Genomic DNA, 24002 nt, shown 5'->3' on the forward strand with positions numbered 1-24002 from the left:
GAACTGAAGTTGTGTACATGATGTTGAGAGCAGTGGGTGCTGACATATGTTGATGTTTTATCTTACAAAAAGTTTGGACCTATCACATCATCAGCCTAATTAATGCAACTGAGTAATTGGCTGCACCCACTGCTCTCAACATCATGTAAACAACTTCAGTTCCATAGAAGCTTTTAGACCAACGTTCAAGGAGGATTTGTCTCTACTGATGGCAAATGCTTCATTAAGAAGTATAATGTCCCAGTATTTGCTTTGGTCAATAACAAGCACTTACTGTAAAAGCAGTGTAGGCCTGTGACATCATCCACATAATTAATGAAACTGAGTAATCAACTGGCACATCTGGTATTTATTAGCTGTTGTTTCCTGCTGTAATTGTTTTAAAGTAAAACCAAAAGCTTAAACTGCAAAAATGCCTCAGTGGAGTAACTCTGCTCATATATGTTTTAAATATCTCATCCTGATATCCTGGCATGATATTCAAATACTGCCTGAAGATGATTACTCCCAGTAATCGCATCATTAACGTCAATGTAAACACTTGTCAGTCTATTACAGCCCATCACTCACCTTTTGCTTATTAATATTAGTGTGTTGTTTCTTGCTTCAGTTTTATTTATTTGCTTGTTTGTTATATATGTTAGACAGTGTCCTTACATCCTATTTCCGTCCTATTTGTCGTTTCTCGTGTAAAAGTGCCCCAGCACTATTTTGATTTCATCTGCTAAATCTGTCTGACTAGACTTTCCTGCCTGAGGCCATCTTACTAAACTTAGCTTGGTGGATGGCACCATGTTAAGAACATTTCCCATGTTCTGAACCAAATTGTTTTTGTCCCACTATGGTTTAGGAAAGGTGACATTTCTCATTATGAGATGTTTTGTTGACCCTCAAGGGAATTTGGGAGCTGGATAAGAAGAGGCAGGCGGTGAGAGGGTGCCATCTGAGTGAATCAATAAGCTTCTGTGTGTATTTTGGGTCTCTGCATACAGTACCTGCCCACCACAAAACATCTAAAGTGAGTGAATAGAATTGTGAAAATAGCTAATAGCTAAATAATATATATGAATCAGTGCATGGGAAGTATTATTTTCTTGCAAAACTATATAAATAATTAGTTTCAAACACAAAATTGTAAACTGAACTGTGATATCGTCAATAGTTCCTGTCATGTTTATAGTGCTTGTTTCTTTAAACTGAGACCTTTCCCAAAAAGGACATCCCCCCCACACTTGTTTGTAACAGCCACTAAATTAACAAAATGTGGTTAAAGCCTTCAGTCACCATCATTACAACCTGTCAACACATAAATAATATCATGTGTCATTTGCCTTTGTTCAGTATGATGGGGGCCTTTTTAATTGCATTAATTGCATTTAATTATATTTATCTGAGTCCTTTTCTGTTTAGTTTGTATTTTTTAATTGAGTTTGTCTTTCTGCTACAACATCACTCAAGTGTATTCAGTCAGGATTCTTCTTATTTACAAATTATGAGTAGTTAATGTGCAGATGAAGACATTTATTTGGCATTCTAACTTTAATTATAGTCACTTCCTTTGTAGAGGTCTTATGTTACCTTCTGCTCCACTTCGCTCAAATGGCTGTTAAAAATAAATCTGTTTCAAAAGTTAAAACATCACCTACCTTTCCAGTACAAAAATAAACTAGCTTAAATGACAGTATGGGAGCATACGCTCTACGCTTCCCAGGAGGCTTAAAAAATAGAGCAGTGGACTCACTCATACTCCAAGTGCCACATGGGATATGCTGTAGGCCTATGTATGTAACATAGAAGATGAATGAAAATTTCACAATGACCTTGCAGTATACACCCAGGATAAACGTAAGTGCATTGCATTGGTTTTACTTTCAGGGCATAGCCCAGTGCTTGATAACCGGTTCCATTTAGTCCTAAACACTGACCTGCTATACAGAGCCTATTTTTTCCTCAGGCAGACTGAATTGCTGTTGAAATTGGTCCAACCACCATGCTACAATATCCTTTATCACTCCCTGTGGTCAGTCATTTAGGCTATGTGGCTTTCAGCTTTAGGGTAAATCTCCTCATCAGATCTCAATGGACGTTGATCTCCGAAAGGTGTGAAGTAAATTAATTTCATACCCCAGTAAGTCTGGAAGCTGCAATGACATTGACGAGTACCGGGGTGGATGTACTTTTATTGTAATCCAGCGCAGGAAGAAGTGCAGTGTTGATTATACCCAAACAGATTTCAAACATGCATGACTTTTCAAATTCACGAGTTGAACATCAACATGGGCTTTATTTTACACTTTTTTTTTGCACTGATTACCTGATAATCTGAGGATGACCTCAGTGCTTAAAACCTTTTGGACAGGGCACTTACTTTCACGAATGCCATATTTTTCATAAGATGAAAGCCACACTTTTAATCAGGCAGTGCTGATGATGGGTTATAATTTTGGTAATTGAACTCAATCTTCTGTTGTAGTGATGAGCTGTGAGGACTTAGATTGTGACAAAAAGTGGTCACAGCATCACTGCATACTTTACCCTTGGCTATCATGTCCTGTATGAATGACATCTACATATTTCAAGCTAATGGGAACTGGAATTTAAATTAGCATTGGATTTCCAAGCCCTTGCGTCCCAGGTTTCTTAGGATTTGATTAGTTGCCATCTAACTTTTCTGCCATCTATCTGAATATGCTTTTATTTGTAGGATTACAAAAGGAGTAACAAAAAAAACAAATTTATTTATTTATTTACCAATGTCACATCCAGAAAAAAATCTGTAGCAGGCTTGCAGTCAGACACATTCCACTCACTGGATTTGTTTGTGATTTCTCTCAAACCTATCAAACACTAAAGCTTTGAATTACTTTACAACTGAAACACAATCTTACCCTGGTAGATTTTGGATAGGTTTGGCCCCGTCAGTGTGGCTTTTTGATGAAAGATAGCAGCTGATTAGCTGCCAAGACATTGGAAATGACTCCAGCTCTAAAGCCAGGATAGAAATCTTACAGAGCTCTGTGTCTGAAGCAGCCAGATATCTGGATTAATGTGCGAAATGATTTGACTGGTTTTCTTCCCACAGAGATAGATAGACTGAACCAACATTCATGGAATTTTTAGTAAGACATGCATGTAAGTTGTACCTTTCAGTCTTGTGCAAAATTAAGGACTATGTATTTCGCTGAGGGAGGGACATCCTTTGCGAGTGGTAGCCATATTTGAAAAAGTCAGATGGCAAATACAACAACGAGCAGATTAATAAGTTTGCCTAATTTTCTGAGAGAAAAGTGTGTGGTGTTCTTTCTTGCTCTCCTGCCTCTTGCGTAAGCTGTGTTTTGTCCGAGCCTTAACCTCTGCCTTGGTGTGAACTGCCACGTGTGATGGTAGCCTTGGTTTACCTGGGAGACGACTGACAGCTGCTGGAATGAGAATGAGGAGTGACACAGACAATTACAGGGCTGGATTCAGCCTGGCCTGACCTTCTGATCAATGCACTCCTATTTAGAGCTGGCAGGCTAGAGACCAGCACTCTTTTTCCAGACTAATAAAGACGGCACAGAGAGCAGCTCCTGGGCTGGACTGCCAATACTTTTAACACCCCCATCGATTCTCATTACTGTTAATGGTTTCTTTGCTAGTGTGAGCCGGATGTTGAGGAGGGTGTGGGTGGGCGTGGGTGTAGTCAGAGATTTGGCTAAGGGCAGAGTCATCATATTATGACCCTGGCCAGCAGCTCAGATAGCGCAGTTTTCAGTATGTTGACCAATTCCTGTAATACAGTGTGTAAAAGTGGTCATTGTGCTGATCATTAGTACCCCTGAACTATGGCTGCACCTATCGATTATTTTCGAGAATTCTACCAATTGTTTCATTGATTAATCGAGTAATCGAATAAGAAATACCTTTTCTTTATTAGAGTAGTAAATATGCAAAAGAGAAAATAAGACAACTAATTGGTTCCTTTTTAGAAAAATCTACATTTGTATTGCTTACATTGCATACAGAAATATTATCTGTTAAAACTATACCCATTTAGTGCATTTAAGTGCCATATTACATTCTGGGTTTTAAAGAGAAAAAAATGCAAAAACAAACACCTTTTGCTTTAAAAAAAGGTATATATACTTAAGTTTCAGAACTACAAGTTTCAACCTAACTACAGCTCAGGCATAACGTAAGCCTTTACTGTCTTCTTTGTGGCATTTGTAGGAGGCTAAAACGAGTGGACAGGAACTGTGACTATCATAATAATAAATAACATGAATGAAGCTCAGGCTTTCACAAATTGACTGCATTTTTATTTATTTTCTGTGGTTAATATCTTGAACTTAGGGACATCATAACTAGCCACCACATTGATTTACATTGTTAACTAACTGTTACATATAGCCATAATTAACATAGCCTGTATTCTTTACTAGCCTTCATCTACGTTGTGTCTGGTCCTCTCTGTGGACTGGACGCAGCGACTGTAACGTTATGCTTTGTGCTGAGATGCTGAAGCACAGACCTTGTGCTATTGTGGACACTTTCTGTCGCTTTCTCTGGTCTGTCTCTACTCTGCGACCCGCGCTATTTTCTCTCTTCCTCCTTATTGTAATCTGCGCTGTCAAATCATACCATAACTGCTCTGAACGTCCCTGATCACACACAGCGTGAGCACGTTGTGCGACAGTAATAATCATTCGTGCGAACACAGTGCACTGTATGTAGTTATATGGATTAAACGAAGCTTCGAAATAATTTGAATCAATGATTTTTAGTATTTGAGTTACTCGAGGAATCGTTTCAGCCCTATCCTGAACTTCACAGGAAGCAGAAGAATTTAAAATCCCAAAGTGAATTTTGAAATAATCCAGAACTCTGAATTGCTGTCCACATCTCTGACTGTGTTCTGCCCATTGACGGCTGTTTCAGCTGGTTGAAAGAATGGTCCACCAATCAGATTTTAGTAGGCGGGATTAAGAATGGGGACGTCATCTTTTTTACAAAGCTAGCTAACTCATTACACTCATGAAAATAGCAACCGCAAAAAGGATTGTTACACCTATACTATTGTTTTCAGTCCACATACAGAAAAAATAACTCTTAAATCAACAGATTTCTTTGATCAATGTGAAAAATGTTAAATTAACTGTTCCTAGCAACTTTATTAGAGTCACTACAACATGAACACAGCGTCATGTTAGACAAAATTAATGAAGCAAAACGAGATGGCAATTCAATCTGATTGTCAGGCTACATTTTTATCAGCTGAGACCAAAAAATAATACCACACAAGTCTGGTTTCTCTCAGCAAAACAAACACACCTGTTCTTCCCCTCATTGTTGTATTTGCCTTGATCCAGAAGGGTGTCCCTTCATCAACACAACATAAATTCTTAACAGCCTGTAAGAATTTGATCCACATCTGAAGAAGCAGCTTTTATATTTGTGTGATTATACAAAACACATCAGCACTTCACTCTTTGGAGATGTTACTGTAATGGGGCACCAAGGAGAAAGCTGAAAAATACATTGCAGTGTTTTTAATCCCCTGAAGTGATCCACTTCCTGCAGCAGTTTGTGATGCCGTTGTTCTCCCACTCTTATGCTGCAGTAAATAACTCTACCTATTTTAGTGGCCTATAGAGCTGTGTGTTATATTATTTGGCTCTAATTAGTGAGTAGATTGGATTGTAATGTTTCTTTGGGGGTATATGATTCATATTTTGCTGATCTTAGGACAATTCTCTATACAGTAGTCTGCTGTGGTAGGCTGCCTTTGAGTTTTTCTTCCTCACTCAAATGTTTTGGGATTGCAGAAACATTGTCTGCTCATCATTTCAGCGTTCAGTGCTGCATTAGAGGCCTTCAAACTGACAATAGCACCATGGAAGAACAATGCAATGGGTTGTGTAAATGTGAGCCTTTTGCCGCAGGGTTCAGGTAATGAGGATGAAATACAAACGAACAAGCCCAGGATGAAAGCTTAAAATGCAAAGACAGCCGTCTATGTCCTTGTACTCCTCTGAGGTTTGATTGTACTCTGGAAAGCTAATCACGGCAGTAATAACTTTCTCATCCATCTCAATGCTGGCCAGGTAGGTAGCAAATGAGTACAATGCTACAAGGTCCACACTACAAGGTATTTTCCATCCTATGTGTGCTTGCATGTATTTGATTGGTCAACACACTGTGTTTTACTTAATGACCTAACATTGTGCTGTGGGACAAAAAGGGCCAGAGCCAAGTGTTTTGCTGGATCCCTCTGCGACAGGATCCCCCGCTGAGCCAAAGCAGTGGTCTCATTGAAATGAGTCAAGAAGCTTGAGCTTTCACAGCAGTGCTATTGTCAGTGTGAAAGCTGCCTTTGGCTGTGCTTTAGCATCCAAAACTGAAATGTGCTGTATCAAAATGGACTTAATGGTGAGTGCTTTCGTGCCTTAGCTCTAAAGCTGATTGAGAACCATGAAGGTAGAGGCGTATTCAGGTTTTTTATCAGTGTGGGCTTCATTTTCTACATTTGTGTTTTGCAGACTCTACGATGAAGCCAAACTACTGCAACATTGTGTTTGCCAGAGTGAAATGGCCTGGGAGAAAAGAGAATCTGTTCTATGACTGCAACAACACAGGTACGATCTCCATGGCATACAAGATCCATCCTGTTCAGATTTAAATAAGACCGTGATCCACCACTGCCTTATGTGGTGTCTTTTTCCTTTGACCCTTTAGGTTTTATCACCATGTCTCTAATGAGATGTCATTGTTATTGTTAATTAAAATGTTCAGTTTAGTGAAACTTAACAATTCACCAATTAACAATCTCGCATTTTCCGAATTTCTCTTTCATCTTGCCTTTCTCTAATTTTGACAATTTCCAATAATTATCTCCATGTTTAACACCTCTCTGAAGCACAGTGTTAATTAGCCTTATGGCTTTAGCAGGAAACCAGTTGTGGGGGGAAAAAAAAACAACAAAATCCTGCCTAGGTTGAATGATCAGTTCAAATTATTTCAGTCCTTTTAATTTTCTCGAGTGTCACTCTGCTGTAAAAGCTTTTGTTGCTTGCCTTTGGATATTCTTCAAAGGTGGCACTTGTACATGTAGATTGACATTAGTCATAAGTGTCTACACAAACAATTGTCATGAAGTCATGGTTTGATGTCTTTTTTTGTAAAAGATTTGAAGCATTTCAGTGTAAGTCCAAATGTCCTTCACTAGAGAGTAGTACAAGCGGGTAAAGCAGTGCTTAAAGTATTTTGCTTGCAGGATATGTGCTGTTCTTTGTTGTCCCAGAGGTAGTGCTTGCCTCTCAGACTATTAATACTGGAATCTGCCTTCAGATTCAGCAGCAGATAACAGCAGTGGTATCTCCTCTAATTGCCTGTTGCCTAAGAACTACTAACTACTGGAGATGTGTGCCACATGTCAAATAGGTTTCCCTAGATTCTGTCCCTGTGTTTGGGCACATGCACAAATTAGAACCCTTCTCATTTGAATATGCTGCAGTGTATTTTTATGTCCACTGCATAATTATCTCACCTTTTATTTTAATTTAGGAATTGAAGGCATACAACCATAATATCTCTTAAAAGTATAACCTAATTTAAAAAATGCATGGTCAGGAGAAATACTGAACAACAATCTACGCTGAGCAGACGGACTCTGATTTGGTATTTAAATGACCATTTCAATTAAGTTGGAACTGAACAGGCAATACTGCTTTCTTGTGTAGTTCTTTTTTCAATTTTGAAATACAGCACAGTTTTCACAGTCCATGTGGTGTACATTCCAGTTGTGGCACATGCAATGGAATCCATATGGATTGTATTTGCATATGTGGCTGTATAGACTGTACTGCATGGACTGCAGTTAAAATGTGGAACATATGACATTTGGATTATTTTTTTAAATTTAGCTTCTGTTAGTTTTTTTGCATTTAAAGCTTTTAAATTGTGCATTTCTTATTTATTTTATTTTCCTTTTAATTTTCTTCAAATTCATCATCTCCCTCTGAAGTTCAAAATATTTTTATTTCTGTGTCTGACCATGATCTACTTAACAAACCAGAGTTTTAAAGGGGGAAAAAAACATTTTGGCAGAATTGCACAGTTAATGACCGTGCATCGAATGCCAATTCTCAACTGCTGTTCTCGTCCAAAACACACAATCAAGCTCATTTGCAGAGGAGCTAGAGTCAACAATGCTTGTTGCTACCTGTTTCAAGCAGTACTCATCAGTATGAGTTGTTACTCTCATTCATAATTGTGCCAAGTGGGAACCTAACAGTATTAAGCACTAAAATAAAGAGCGACAATTGTACTCAGCTGTGGTGTGAATGGTGTCTTGGTGGCTTATAGTATGTGTCGTAATTATATTATGTGTGCTTACATAAAAATAGATTTACTGTCCTCCATAACCACAACAAATAATACTTGTCAAACCTCTTGACATGGTCAGTCACAGCCCCTGATTTCCTTTTGGCATTTTTATCCTATAACACTAACCAGAGTGAAAAATTGACTTTTAACAGCAGAATAACCTCCAGTTCCTCTGTCTCTTGGTCTGTGGGTCAGTCATGCCATCTGAGTTAAGAGAGACAAAAGATTTATTTTTTTAAGTTTCTGTAGCTTTTCAGCCAAGCCACACAGTGCAATTATTTCTAGTGTAGCTCACTCTGCTTTTACCACAACTTCAGAGGGATTTATGTTGCCGTATGTAAAGAAATTGGGATCCTGAACTCCAATATTAGCTGGTTGCTGATTAAGTCCTCATTCTAATTTTACACATACTAGATTTCCATGTGATACTCAGTAGACAGTACAGTGTCCTAGTTTAATGCCCAACGTGGAAGCAAATGGGTCAAAGCTCCCGTTTTTAACTGGGCACCAAATAATATCCGTCTCTGCAGCTTTTGGGAAAAACTTTCAAGGAGAAAGATTGGATTAGAGCAGACACTTTCTTCGGACTCTTCATGCTGCTAGTTGAGAGTTTTGCGTCACAGCAAGAATCTTTTGTCACTGTTATTGATATTTTTGAGTTTCTGGTCATCCTGTCTCTAAAAACACCCACTAGAGCCAGCTGTTAGATGTGATAAATCATATTCAAAATACTGATGCTGTTGTCTTACATTTTTGCTGAGAGCAGCTTGCTCGACTCAGCACAGCAACTTGACCACACACACACACACACACACACACACAGTACCAGAGATACTTGCCAGATGAGTGTTCGTCAACCTCTTTCCGGTTATTATTGAGAACAGCTATTTGACATTTGCGAACAACCCAGATACTACTGTCTGTCTGAAAGGAGAGGATATTACCTGTTATTCAGTCACTAGTGTAGACATTTTACAGACCTGGACAAATCACTGTCAATTTCCAATTTAACATACTGATGGAGCCATTTTCTGTCAAGCGATATGTGCATTTTTCTGCTGTTTTCCATCTCCTGTCTCTTTTGCAAGGTCTTCGCTTTAATATTCTACTGTAAGAGGGTGAAAGCATGCGTTACGGTGTGTAGGGGGAGTAATAGTTGAGGTCCACTGCTCTGTGCTCTGAAAGCTGATATATTTTTCAATGAATGTGTAACAAAATAACACATCCTTTTTAACCAAAGGGACCATCAGCTCTCTTTTTTTTTTAATTTGACTGCCTTAGGCTTTCATCAGGGATTTATAACGAAGTGCGAAATACAAATTATTTTAGTAAAATAGCTACTCTTTACTTAGGAGACTCAAAAATGTGTCTTGATAATCCTAAATTGTATATCATATTAATTTAACTCTCATTTATTTAAGTTAGTTCATGATGCATTGAAATGTTGGACTTTGTCAATGAACTTTTTTTTGTAAAAGCATTCAGTAATAGAAAATTGTTTTAAATGGATGTAACATTTAAGAGTACATGTTACATTAAAGGAGCTTGAGATTTTTACTTTTACATAGTGAACATTTCTTTAAAGTAATACTAAAATCATTTTTGATGAAAGTCAGTTGATTACTCAATTAGTCATTTGACAGAAGAAAAAAAATAATTTTGTATTTTGTACTATTTTCTGACATTTTATTGACAACTCAATTCATTGATTAAACCAAAAAATAAACAAATTAATCGATAATGAAAAGAATAGCTGCAGCCCTAAAATATTTTAGTACTCTAGACCCTTGTGTTACAGGCTTTCAACTGTCTGGACAAGTCATCCATTTACAACCTAAACAAGAATGACAAAAACAAGAAGATGATAACCCCATTCAAGGAGTCAGATACAATACTTCTGTATCTACCTGGTCTGACAGGCAAGCCAACATTCAAGAACGCTGCATAAATATTTAAGTAGTTTTTCATGACTGATTGGGTGGAACGTTTAAGAGGCGTTTGAGAAACGTTTGCAAAGATGCAAAGACAGAAGAAGAGTATGTTTTAGGATTGTGTTTAACCTCTTGTCCAAAACAACATGACATTCACAGCAGCAGACTAATATAAGCAGTCACCTTTGCTCCATGTGTCAGTCTGTCTTGCTCTGTCTCTGACTGACTCTCTTGTGATACAAACACATATACAGCACACACACACACAGTTAAATAAGCTCCACTTAGTTCCACCTATTTTCCAGGCTCAGTACTAAACTCTCTTTGACCTCTCTGCCTACAGAGAGCAGAACAGATGTGAGTGATTGCCAGAATACTCAGTACTCTTTCACATCAACTAATTTTTATGACTATCACTGAAAAACAGCATATAAGCCAAGTTAATGGGACCTACTTGCTGAGACCAAGACTTTTGTGTCCATGTGCAGTTGTGTCTCCATTTGAAATAAACATAATAAATCTTGGTCACTCGGCTTTAACTTTTAACCTATTTATATTATCATTAGAGCCTGCTGCCTACCCAGTGCCAATCTTTTTTTGTTGTTGTATATATTGTAACTGCAGAATATGACAATTAAGTGGGCATAGTCATACAGTCTAAAAAGTTGTACAGTCACCACTTCAATGGTTCAATGAACACATCATGAAAATCTCTAATGTCTTTTTCTCTAGTATTTTCCACAGCAGCAGTTTTGTGATGGTGGTAGCTAATTACAATATCTTCGACTCATCTCTGCCTCCAGCCTTTTGTATTTTCAAAATGAAGGCTGGGGTTTGGATATCTAGTAGGCTGAAACTGCTATTGAAGCACCTACACACACTCCAGCTCTCTCTTCCACACCGACACATATGAATGCACATACAGTATCTGTGATTTTAGTTGTTTGAATCAGTATATGTGACAATCTGCAACACTCTCCCAAAGTTATGCAAAAAGATATTTTTGGCCTCATCAAGGGAGAGTTTGTGGTGCTTGCGGTCTTGACAGTGAATGGGGAAGGAATGTGAGAGCAGGCTCTCCTTCAGTCGAAGAAATTCCTTGCAAGTGGCTCTCTGCATTTTTGAGAGAAATTTGATTGATATCTGATATTATTAGGTGGATTTAAAGTGTTTTCACCAAAAAATCTATTTTATTTCCCAATGGCGTCATTTTCTACCTTGAGATAAAAAATTTGGGCTATATATTTCTGTAAAATAAAAACACCCAGGGTGTGAAATTGTAGCCTTTTGTCAACGATGCAGCTCCAAAAATTATTTCTTGATATCCGGTATCAAACTCCTGAGACACCAGATGTTTCTTAAACTCAAATTGAGACCAGTGTAATCCCAAGGTTGTGTATAGCATGCAGAACCATTAAAAGGTTTTTCATGTAGCAGAATAGCACAGTTTGTGCAGCACGATATCACAGTCACACCTATCAGTCTAAGCTCTATAATTTGGGTGAGTGTGTGTGTTAATGCTTGAAGTGGGATTGCAAAGTTCATGACATTAGATACTTGTATAACACCAAGTTAAGTAACAGCAAAATAAACTGTCACTAGGGTTGTATGAACTGTGATAATAGGTCTGATATGTAATTTCTGAGTGATTCAAATTCTTTACTTTTATTGGATCTGTTAAACACAGTGACACATTAATTTCACTTGGTGACATGTTCATTACTGTGTGAAATGCTCTCTGAAATGAAATATTGGTGCCACCAAATTACGCGCCCGTGCCACTAATGGGAAAATGTCAGCCACGGCAGGAGCAAAAAATAGAGCTCTTTGGGGGTTTTGAGTTTAAACAACTCGTTGCCTGGTTTAATTGCAGTGTGGTTTACTATAAGATTACTGCTTTTAGAATTTGGTGTAGTTTGCAGAGCAGATTTGACACAAAGCATATTTCAGTTCATGCCCACGTTTACTCACAAGCCATTAAACTAGATATGCTGCTGCTTGTCCTTTTGTAGATTTTGGTTGATCTTGTGAAGTTGCTTCTTACGTTTTTTTGATATGTGACACCAACTTTGACTGCATGACAAATCAAACTCTGACATGACCATAATCAAAGGCTTTATTGCAGTCCTTTGTAGCATCTACAGTATATAGGCCACAGTGCTATGTCAGCTGGGAGGAATATTTGTTTTTTATGTCAAGTTGTCATCATGAAATATGTCTCTCTCTGAAAGTGACATTGAATCAGATGCTTTCAAATCCATTTACAAATCCACACAACATTAAAAAAGTCACAGTATTGAGATATATATATATATATATATATATATATATAAAAACATACACAATCCAGGTTATGTTAAATCAGTAATTTATTTTTGTTACCCTTACCATTGAGGGGTTTCTCTTATGGCTGAAGTAGCATACAGTAGTAGAGGAGGACATTGTCATTAGTTCACTCCTCTGGGAAAGCCTTACAGAAGAAAAGAAGGCAGAACGTCATCATAGTGGCTCTTTTTTTTTCCTTCACCATGGGAGTGTCACACAGAGCTGCCTCTTCCTGGGTCTCTGTTTCTCTGCTACTAGGTAGTCGTGGTGTATATTATTGTCCTGGGTATAAATAGGTTGACAGTCTGGCAGGGCCAGGTGGTCTAATCTGCCAGTTCAGTGTCCTGCTCCCTGCCTGGCAAGGTGGCGTGACGGATGTCTGTCCCCACATTAACACTGGCCTCAGTACCCACATATGGGCTAGTTCTTGTATATTGATGAAAAGGTGGCCTCAGATATACTTTTTTAATCTCTTATACATAAGAGACACCTGATCTTTCATTAATTGGAAGGCTTAATATTGAATGTATTAAAATGTGGCTCAAATTGAACATCATTTGTATTTCACCTTGATATTTTGTGTCAGCTATTTTATTATACTGTGTATATATTAATTGATTAAGCATTTAAGTCATTTTTCAAGCAAAAACGGCAGTTTCTCAAATGTAAAAATCTGCTGCTTTTCCTTGTCTGAGTATTATATTAAAATGATCTATCTATCTTTGGGCTTTGGACTGTTGGTCACATAAAATGACAGTTGAAGAGGTCACCAAATGATTAATCGATTATTTGAAAAAAACAAATTGGGACATTAAGCGATTATGATTAATCATTAGTTGCAGCCCAACTAAAAAAACAACTAACAAATAATTCCATTATTAGGTCTGCTCTTCTTTCTTAAGACAACATTTATTTTGATTCCCTTTTCACACAAGGCAAATTCTGCTTGTCATTCATGTCAAATAAGTAGAATTTTAGCAGTTTTTTTTTACCTCTATTTAATGTTTTTTGTGCTGTTGTAAATTATTTTTTTATGGTGAGAAAATGTTAGCGCATTCAGTTATGCCTCCTTGTATCCAATCTCTTGCCACCTGGAAACAGTATGGCTGCTGAATATTCAGCATAACAAGGTTTTCCCCCTGGTGACAGTTTTGGAGCAGCAGCAACAACAGCCATCATTACTGTGTGGTTACTACAACCTGCCACAGTTTTTCATTTCTGGATTTTTTTCTTTATGGTGTACAGTAACCATTACATGCACTTTTTTCAAGCTTGACTTCCTCTTTCCAGTTTTTTTTTTTATGGAGTTAGCATTTGTTTCTAACTTAGCAATGTCTTTTGTTCAACCTCTGGTTTAAACATGCTGAGTTGCTTGGCACGTACAGAGCTGCTGATTGAGCTAATAATCCTATAGAAAGTATTATTATCTGTGTTTTGGTATGGAATACTTTGTGTTTTTGGTGGCCTTCCCTGTCCAAGTGTTCCTCCTCATCCTGCCTTGTTCTTATGTTGTCTGTTTCCATCTCCCCTGTCATCACTTTCCCCCATCTTCAGTCATTTCCCATCAGAGGTGCCAACATGTCACCAGCAGCGCTAAAGTCTAATGGCTATGGGGACATTGTCTCTGACACCTGCAGCAAACATGAATCCTGCTGGGCTGCCTGGAGAATAGAGGGAGGTTTATCTGGGATGGCAGGCCCTGCCTCCATCATCATGCCAATAGAGACCACAGCACAGAGCTTGGCGCTTCACAGCCAGATAAGACCCCCAGACAAAGAAGCACTGCAGCTAGACCCCACTCACAACAATGGATGGGAGAAAACAAGATATGTGACTAATAACCCTTGACAGATTGCTCCAGTTAAATACTTTACTTTTAGCCTCTGAGTTAGTCTGTGTTGCTAGTATAAGTTACAGGTGTTAAAGGTGATAAAGTTCCTCAAAGAATCCAGTTTGTGGGAAATGTTTAAGTTTCAGCTACATTTAATTGTGGGTACTGTTGAGCTGGACCTCATTTCCAAGGACTAATAGAGCGAACATACATAGACCAGTAGACATGACCTGTAGTACATAGTAATCTTGTGATTAAGCATTTGTAGGAAATGACTGAGCTTACATTCTGTAAGGCACCAAGGTCAAAAAAGCTGTACACACAATCACCACATATTAACTGCCTGATTCATTTTTTCACGCCAGTGTTTTACTCTGATGCTGTGCATCATTAAAAAATATTATATACTATTTGCGGGTGCTGACGATTTGATTTGCCATTTTGTGATTTTTGGGTCCGCACCCATTATACTTTGAAGACATTGGAGTTGAGCACGCCAGTTCTTCTGTTTGAGTTGCTTGTGTTTTTCCCTGTGGGTTTCTGCTGCCAGTAGAGATTGATGTCCTGCATCTCTGATGCATTAAAATCCAAAAGATGCAGTAAACTCAATATTGACGTGTCTAGGGGACACACCCCATTCTTCCCCTGACAATGCTATATTGTGAACAACAAATCCGTGTTGAAATCATATAAATAAACTAAAGGATCCTTGCTGTCGAAAAACGTGGTGTTATTTATTATCAGGCTGCAGCCTCTCACCTGCTCTGTGTCAGGGCTGAGCACACACACATACAAACACACATGGAGCACAGTCAGAACAGCAAAGAGGCGGGTGAGATTACTCGAGTTGACGACAGTTACACTCATTACTGTAAGTGCAATAAAACCTATTCAACAAGCATAAACATGTAAACATGTAGAAAGCGATATTTTAATCTGCTCTGTCCTCAGTCTCTCATCACCGGACTAGCTCGGCCAATAGCAAATTGTTACAAGCTAAAACAAAAGCTGTCTGCATGTAGTCTAACTGTTTAGCTTAATTTGTCACGAATCTTAAAGTTTGTCAAATTCTTGTAAACTTACTTCTGGCTGAGACAGAACCAGCCCCTCCTCTCTTTACCAGCAGGTAACTTACCTGCAGGCAGCCAGTGAATAACATCAGTAGCAGAGGGAGGAGGACAGAGGACAGGAGGAAGGGCTAATAATGACTGATGTCTTCATTCTTTCTAAACTTCACTCAGTATTTTGATGTCAGGAATATGGTTTATTTTATTGACATTTTAGATTTGTTTTCCGTGACATTTTATTGCGTTTATATAGTTGAGTTTATATATATGTTGCTGCTCTAGAAACAAAATTTAGTTATATTTAAAATAAATTCGAATTATTTTCTAAATGTATTCTTTTTTTAAATAATCTATTTTTCAAAAAGCAATTAATAATGAAAAAGAACCGTTAAGAGTATAGATAAGAGTAGTAGTATCACTAAAATCCTAATGATACCCATCCCTAAACGCAAGTTTAACACTACAATTTGTAAAAACACAAATTTTATTGGGGACCTAATACGTTTTGCTGGGACCCACTCAAATAACCACCTGTGGGTCCTGGGGACTCACTACATTGAAAAACTATCAACATCACTGTGAGAGGGAAAACAACATGAAGACTCAGCACTCTTCTGCTTTTCAGTGACTCAAATCTAGCAAAGCCATCTGCAGTCCTTCTCATCATGATCATTGCTCTCTATCACAGTGAAGGAAACAATCAAAATACGGCGATTGATCGGAACAGTCGTTTAGTAATGAGATAAGGTGAACCTTCCCACCGTTGCTCTATATCATGACATGAATCAAAGTATGTAAATACTTTTACTTTGGGGAATTGAATTAATTCACGATGCAGCCTGTTCATGTACAATACATCTGTCTAGTGTTGTGGTGGTAATATCAATGGCTAAAATTCAACGCTGAACTATATCTACAGAGGGCCTCCAGTTAACGGATCGATCAAGAATGAATCTATCTTTGAGAGTCACATTTTATTTATGCTGTTTTAGAGTCCTTTCCTCAAAAAAGTATTTACATACTTTCATTCATTTCATGATGTCCAGAAAGGTAGTCTGACACTGTACTGGGTTGCATGTAACATCTTTAGGATATACCACTACAAAAAAAAAAAAAATGGAGAAATGCCCAAGTGTGTTTTCTGTGGGCTGACTAAAGTTGTACTGAATGATTGCAAACCAGCAATTATGTCAACAGTTAAGGCACAGACTTGGGACTTTCTGGACTTGGAAATCTGCTCTTTGTTTGGCTAACCATGGCAGGCAAACTTGGATCACAGAGTGCCACAAGATGCCTGGGCCACCCAGTCTGTCGCCATGAATATAAAGAGTGGATTTATCTCTTAACACTCAGATATGACCAGGAATAATGCAGGGTAGGGTCGGGTCTGCATCCTTTTAGTCCTTTTCCACATTTTCAAACAAAAGAACCCACAGTTTTTCACTACAGAGCTTGTTCTTTTTTCATAGACTGCACGTAATGGTTATCAATTTATGTATCTGACCATGAGCAAAATATGTTTATCTACGCAGACTATTTTCTGGACTGTGTTAAACTTTCCTGAATAATGCAAGCCTTGTATTAAATCCTTACTCTGAGATAGTGAATGTGTAATCCATTATAGGTAGTTATTGTATTACACAGTGGTTTCGAACATAATATTGGTCTATTACTTCACCAATGCCTAAGCATGAAAAGAGCAAACAATTCACTCAGATTCCTTGAAGGAAACTCATTTGGCATGGGTCACCTCATGTGACCAAAATCTTTGCTAAAGGCAAAAAGAGAAAATAGTCATTCGGATTTTTTGTTTTTTTTTCTTTTTTGTTATTTATTGTGTGTGTCGGCATAAGTGTTTGGGCTTGTCTGGCAAGAAATTAACTTTGTCACAGTGGCCCTAGACAATAGCAGGCAGGAATTGCTGAGCCTGATGTTGCACTCTGGGAACAGTAAAGTCATTTCGCTCCAGCAGACCACTTAATAGCTTTGGCTGATGCAGAGTTTGGAAATCTATCAGTCAATTGTTCCAGACAGCGATGAGCAGTCTTCTGAGTGAGGAAACATGTAGCAGGACAATGGAGCTACTCTCATTATGAGCTCGAGTCATATAGATGCAATTAATTGCTTTTTCAAACTACACAATATCGGTCAATAATGGTTTGATCCGGGATCACAAACAAGAGCATTAGGAATGACAACAGGTTGCTTAATTCTGTGAAGTGTGCCATGGTAAAAGACAACCAGTGTAGCATCTTTGACACCACACAGAGCTGTGACAGCTTTAGTCACAGGTTTGATTGCACCCATGATGAGTTCAGTGAATTTCTGACCAATTAGAGTGCTGTATACTGATGTTACTTTGTTTTTAGCAGTTGGTTTGCATATTTGAGTCATCTGCCGCTACATTGGAAAGTAATATATTTACTGTACCTTCAGGTCTGTTTAGGGGATAGCAAGCATTGTCTGAACTGTCTTTATCTTCCCACTCAGAAACAAGTTTAAAAATCTGCCTTCTTTCAGAGTCTGTGCTATCAGACCAGAGGCAGCTGCGTGAAAATTGATAAAGTGCCTCAAGTGAGGGCTGAAGACTACAAGTTTGAAAAAAATCTGGGGGTGTGGAGTTAGAAAGAAGTGAGCTTACCAGTCCTCTCTAGCCCGCTCCTCTACTCTGCTTGAGTCTAGCAGCTCGAGGCTACCCTAGCCACTAATAGCATAACACACCTAAATCTCCGACTGAACTGTCAGAGGTCGAGTTGCATTGTGGGAAATTTAGGCGCCAGACTTTGACAGGGAATAAGAAGAAGAATATGTGGAATAAAAAAGACAATATCTCCGGTTCTTCTACGTCGATTTGATCCTTTTTATTAAAACTGCCCATCTTTAAAGGAGTGTATTGCTAAACTGGTGGAGTACTCTTTTAAAAGCAGCTTTGTTTGTCTGTATCCTACTGACCTGGACACAAGTTTATTGATAAACTGCCAGTTTCAAAAGCTTTAATCCACACACCATACTCCTATGAAGTAGTGCCCAGTGCGGAAACCTTTACATAGTAGAATACATCTCTACTGTGGGCACATCTGTTACCTCAGCTCTTTTCACTATCACTAAATGAGAAAGTATTTGGTGAAACAAGTTTTACAACATAACGTAATTAAAAATTCCATCCTCGTACGTATATATACGTATATAAATCCCTCCATCTTGCCTCATCTGGACAGGAGGGCAGACAACCTGGCCCATTGTGTCAGTCTGTAAGTATTGCTTGTCAGTCTACCAGGCTCCCAGCTAACCTCAGTGTCAACACACTGATCTGACTGGTTAGGATTGCAGACATATTGCCACCAATGAAGTAAATTACCTTAGGTAGCTTAATCAGGCATGGTGATGGTGTTGGGTAATATGAGTGAATTGCTATTTGATGTGTCCCACAGTTTATTATTTATACTTTGCTTCAAGGTACGGCAAGATTTGGTGGAGAGAGGAATGACTACAGCAGAGAAAATGGTGAAGAAGACTCAACTTTTGTCATCATAGCAGCAGCTTTAAATAGCTCATCCAACAATTTAGTGGCATTGCTGTATGTCGTTTCTGTTATCATTTATATTCATTGTGACTGATCTCATCAGAATTCAGGCTTCAAACTACATTCTAATTGTGAGAGTGCTTTACAGAGGTTAAAAAAGTAGAATCTTGAAATATCTTTATGTAAGCAGAAATATTGAGGGCTAAGCATAAAAGATTCAATAGATGCAAAATTTCTGGAGTCGACTGGAATAACTTGACCCCCTTTTTTTACTTAAGACTTGGAAGCTATCCGTATGTGTTGCAAATGTTATTCCTAGTTGTTAAGTACTGATTTAAAATGTAAAATGAAGGGTAATATCTGTTGTTGGCTATTTTTTTTTTTTAATAAATTGGTATTGTTATTGAACCTTGCCACAGCTTTACTGCAGTAAATTCAGATATTCAAAATCAAAATTAGTGTGTGAATTCTAGTGCTGAAACAGTTAAAAAATTTGTCGATCAACAAAAAAGTAATCGAGTAATAAGTAATCATAATTGAGTAACTGTCAGTTAACAAGAAGAAAGTTTTATATATTTGCTAAAATATGTATTTGCTGCTTTTCTCTGCTTGATATTGTAAATTTAATGTCACACAAATTTAATATAACATCACCTTTTGCCCTGCAAACTTGTGATGGGTGTTTTTCACTATATTGTGACATTTTATAGACTAATGATTAATTGATTAATCTAAAAAAATTATCAGCAGATTCATCGATAATGTAAATAATATATAATAGCGCACAGCCTTCTTTAAAAAGTCTCCCAGTTTATCCTGCATCCTAAAATCTTATCTATGTCTAAGTTTAATTGTGTCAGTATGTGCAGCATACTGACACATCTTTACTTCTAAGCAGCTCATACCTCTTATCAGAGGCGGCTTCGGTGTTGAGACAAGGTAATTAGCTGTTAAGAGAGGAGCCTGCATTAACGAGCAGAACAGACTCATCTGCTTTTCAATCAAAGGCGGTGCACTCTGGTCAGGGCCTGGAGAGAACACAATGGACCAGCTGAATGCCTCCTCATAACTTCTTCTGGGAGAACGAATAGTATTATTTCATTATTGCTATGAGTGACAGCCATATTTGTATTCTTTTTAATTGTGGATCCTTGCAACATAAAATACATACACTTGAGCACCAGTCAACAAAGGACTTTGAATGTTCTTTCATCACTTTATTTCTCTCTTTATGTTGTTATGCAGAGTATGAAAATATGGAACAGTGCACACCCAGCCCGTGTGCTGGCACAGGCAGAAACAGAATCTGTTAAAAGTGAGACAGCTGCATACTGAGCTTTAATTGCATGACAAGTAATTTAGGACACGATTATACCTATTTTAGCTTGCTTTAATGTTAATAGGGCAAAGTATGACAGAGCTGAAATGGTAGAAAAGTGTAGTACCTTTTATACTGTATGTTTTGTAGTGCCGAATGAATTCTTCTGTGGTTATTGATTCACAGCATCCCCCATACACAGTATTTGTTGTAATACAAGGCAACACCCTCCTCAGGTCAATGAGTGTTTTGATTGCCTTAAACCATTTTAGTCATGGGCATTCTCACTACAAAGAGCACCAGCTTGTTTGGAGTTTATCAAAGGTTTCAAGGTTCCAAAATCCTTTAACAACTCAATTTCCTATCATGACTGGGAAAATGTTGTCGGTAATCTGACTGTCTGGAATGTGATTCTTTTCAGATGAGCTATCATTTGAATTTCTTTGCCAACTTCCCTTCATGAGTATTTTCCTACTTGATATGAGTTTAATATTTTAGTCCCCTTTTTGCAGGTCTAACTGAGACATCAGTTAGAGCATCAGAGTTAAAGACGGGGGGTGTCAGCCTGTAGTAGCAGTATTGGCCTCCATGTTTCATCCTTTCTCCTTTATACACATGCTTCAGCCTGCCCTCCTACCTTTCTTCCCTGACTTAAGCACTTGTGACAGGGAGAGCTGAGCCCCATCTACCCCTTCATATGTAAGACTGCTTTTTTAAACCTTTATTTACCAAGGGTTGGTTGACTCAACACCTCTGTTCTTTTCGAGCAATACCGTGTTACATATTCACCCAGTTGCACATATTCAAACTAGGAATGTGCCATTTATTTTAATAAGGACTAATGTGCAGTGTAATCAAACTTTGAAGGATATTGCCTCTGTTAAAGGCCACAATTTTAAGGCTTTTTAAAGGTATGAAACCCTTGACTTTTACAGGTTGGAAACTGAATATAATTAGAGACCTGACAAACAACACAGCATTGTTCCTTTTTATTGCCATGTCTAGTAATCAGTAATTTACTCTTAATATTCTCATTAAGTTCCCTCTTTGTTATACTTTGCCTAATTAACATAATAAACTAATGGCTCGCACTTGAGGTTTTTTTTTTCTTTGTGGGGAAACTAATCCACACACTAATACTTTAGCCACATAAACACTTGTCTCTGCTTCTCAAGCTGATATGAAATCCTGTTTATTTTTTCCTCTTTTTGAGTGAAATTCTGTGGGGGTTTTTGGCATCACCAAATGATATCCTGGGCTGGAGCACAGTGTGTCTGTGAGCGAGAGGGAGAAAATGATTTCCCCAACCTCCTCATTGGCCATGAATGTAAAGACAGCACGTGTCCACGGCCGTTAAACAACACACACTGGCTCACTGCCTACTCGAAAATTACAGAGTGAAAGCCTCTCCCAAGACTACCTTTAGTGAAACAGTTCAGTCAGTAAGGTTGTTTCCCATAACCAGCACCACGGCTGTCAGTTAACAGAGTTTTGTGGCTCAGACACCAGGACTGCGGCTTGGCTAGGTTCATTAGTTTCTTTATTGCCTGTATATTGTTACATGTAGAATGGTTTTCTTCACTGTACTCTTGTCTGAGAGACTTCAGAGGGTCTCTCAGACAAGAGTACTATGTAGACATCAGGGTACTAATGATTCAATATTGGTACACAATATATAGCTTATAGCAATATATTGCTTCAGCAATTTGTTGATTTATCGGTTAGTCAGTCGACAGAAAAATAATTATCAACTATTATGATAATCGTTTGTGATTTTTTTTTTTTTAAGCAAAAATGCATTTGATGGTTCCAGCTTCTCATATGTGAAGTTGGTGGCTTTTCCTTGTCTTATATTATAGTACATTTATTATGTTTTGGACTGTTTTGGACATTTGATGACATCACCTTGGACTCTGGTAAATTGTAATTGGCATTTTTCACTGTGTTTTATAGACGCCATGATTAATTGAGAAATAATTGTTAGTTGCAGGTAGCCCTATTGGTATCTGCTTTTTGTTGCATGATTAAATGAAAAATACTTGAGGATAACAAGTACTCTGGGATGGCCTCTTATTCACCAAGGGCTTCAGAATGGCTTCAGTAACATTAACAGTATACACAAGTATGTTCACTTTGCATTGTGTAACTCTTAAAACAACCACTACACCAAAGCTGTAGGCCTGTCCATAAACCTAAGATACAATTTCTTTTGTTATTTGAGGATGCACACATTTTGTTGCTTTCCTCACACTTAAGGGCTTGTTTCCTGTCTTGGGGTGATAGAAAATAGTACTGTGTTGGTCCTCTGGCTATGTCTGTTAACATTGTGGAAAATTGTTTTCCTGCTCAACATCAGAGTTTTCCGCCTGAGCCATGTCTAAACGATGGAAGATGCACCCCACTTGTAGCCAGTTTATTTCTCTTTGATCGTTGTTTGGTGGAGAACAGTGGATACGTCTGTTCTCTCTGTCCTCTAGTTGCCCTCTCTTTGCCCTCTGGCTGACTTGCACTGCCAAAGCATTGTAAATCTTCAACGTTTTTTGTGCAATATATGTGCAAAGTTATATCAGTTATACAGTGTCAACAGGACTACACAAGCAGCTCGTCAGTTGGTAGAAATGCTACACGAATGATTTATAGCACACATTCTTTTTCACTCACTGCTGAATGGAGTGAATGTCAGTCATTTTTAAAATAGTCTATATAAACTGTTTCTGGATCACTTCACTATCTGAACGAAATGATTTATGACAAAAAATATCTACGACCATATCTTCAAGAACTGCACCCACTGGGCACAGATGACTGCTTTAGTGTTTCTTTGTATTTGTTTTTTAAATGTATTTATAACTGTTTTCACATATTGCAGCATCACCGACATGTTGTTTCCCTGTGTGTAGGAAAGCTTGATAGACTGTCATCTCTTCAGCATGTCATCAGGGGCTAATTAACAAACAAATACACATGATTGCATGTTTATAATGGCGTGGGAACAGTTGTGGCTGTATTTTTAGTATATACCATACAATTATTATTGTATATGGTTAACAATATGAATTATATTGATTGTAGAGTATGCACAGTTTTGTATTGCGATTGTAAGAAGGATGACAGAAAAAGGCGAATCACTACTAACATGACAATGCTTCTTTCCAGTGAAGCGTTTTCATTCCCACAACCCACATGTGACATCTGACAACTACACAGGTTTTCCTTGTCATTACTCATATATGCATCTAACCAAACCATAATACTAATATAATTGAGAATCTATTGTTGACTATTGACTGTAGAAACATATTGAGCATGTCTTTACATATATTGTACTCATCTTTTTTTATTCTTGCCTGTAGCAATAGCAGTTATCAGAAACACGAAAACTGTACTGTAATTCATTTTAGCGATGCCAAGGATCTGTGGGTAGTTTTGAACTTCCTGCCCTCACCATCTCAGGTCGAGTTTTTAAATATAATGTGTTTTTTATACTTCTATAAAAGTGCTATAAACCACAGGTAATTATTTTATAAACTTTACTTGCTCAGTTGGTAATAGAATTATAAAGGTTTAAGCAGTCGGTGATTTGTATATTTTTAACGGGGGATGGCTCAATGGGAGCACCCCACGACTACACGTTGCTACTTGA

At 37.9% G+C, this 24002-nt stretch overlaps 1 protein-coding gene and 1 long non-coding RNA gene across 6 annotated transcripts in view; one reads left to right on the forward strand and one right to left on the reverse strand.

Moving 5' to 3' along the window:
* LOC122880460 overlaps positions 1 to 24002 on the reverse strand; it is a 110188-nt gene that overhangs the window by 22524 nt on the left and 63662 nt on the right. The window lies entirely within an intron of this gene.
* enox2 (ecto-NOX disulfide-thiol exchanger 2) overlaps positions 1 to 24002 on the forward strand; it is a 168463-nt gene that overhangs the window by 8216 nt on the left and 136245 nt on the right. For 3 of the 4 annotated variants that reach the window (XM_044205606.1, XM_044205605.1, XM_044205609.1), the window contains exon 2: positions 6519 to 6614. The exons of the other annotated variant lie outside the window; for it this stretch is intronic. Coding sequence is in view for 2 of the 3 variants with exons in the window: in XM_044205605.1 (XP_044061540.1) it covers positions 6527 to 6614 (88 nt within the window). In the remaining variant the exon portion in view is untranslated. The remainder of the gene's footprint in view (positions 1 to 6518; positions 6615 to 24002) is intronic. 4 annotated transcript variants of the gene reach the window in all.

Source organism: Siniperca chuatsi, linkage group LG8 (genome assembly GCF_020085105.1).
Source record: "Siniperca chuatsi isolate FFG_IHB_CAS linkage group LG8, ASM2008510v1, whole genome shotgun sequence".
Taxonomy (NCBI): domain Eukaryota; kingdom Metazoa; phylum Chordata; class Actinopteri; order Centrarchiformes; family Sinipercidae; genus Siniperca; species Siniperca chuatsi.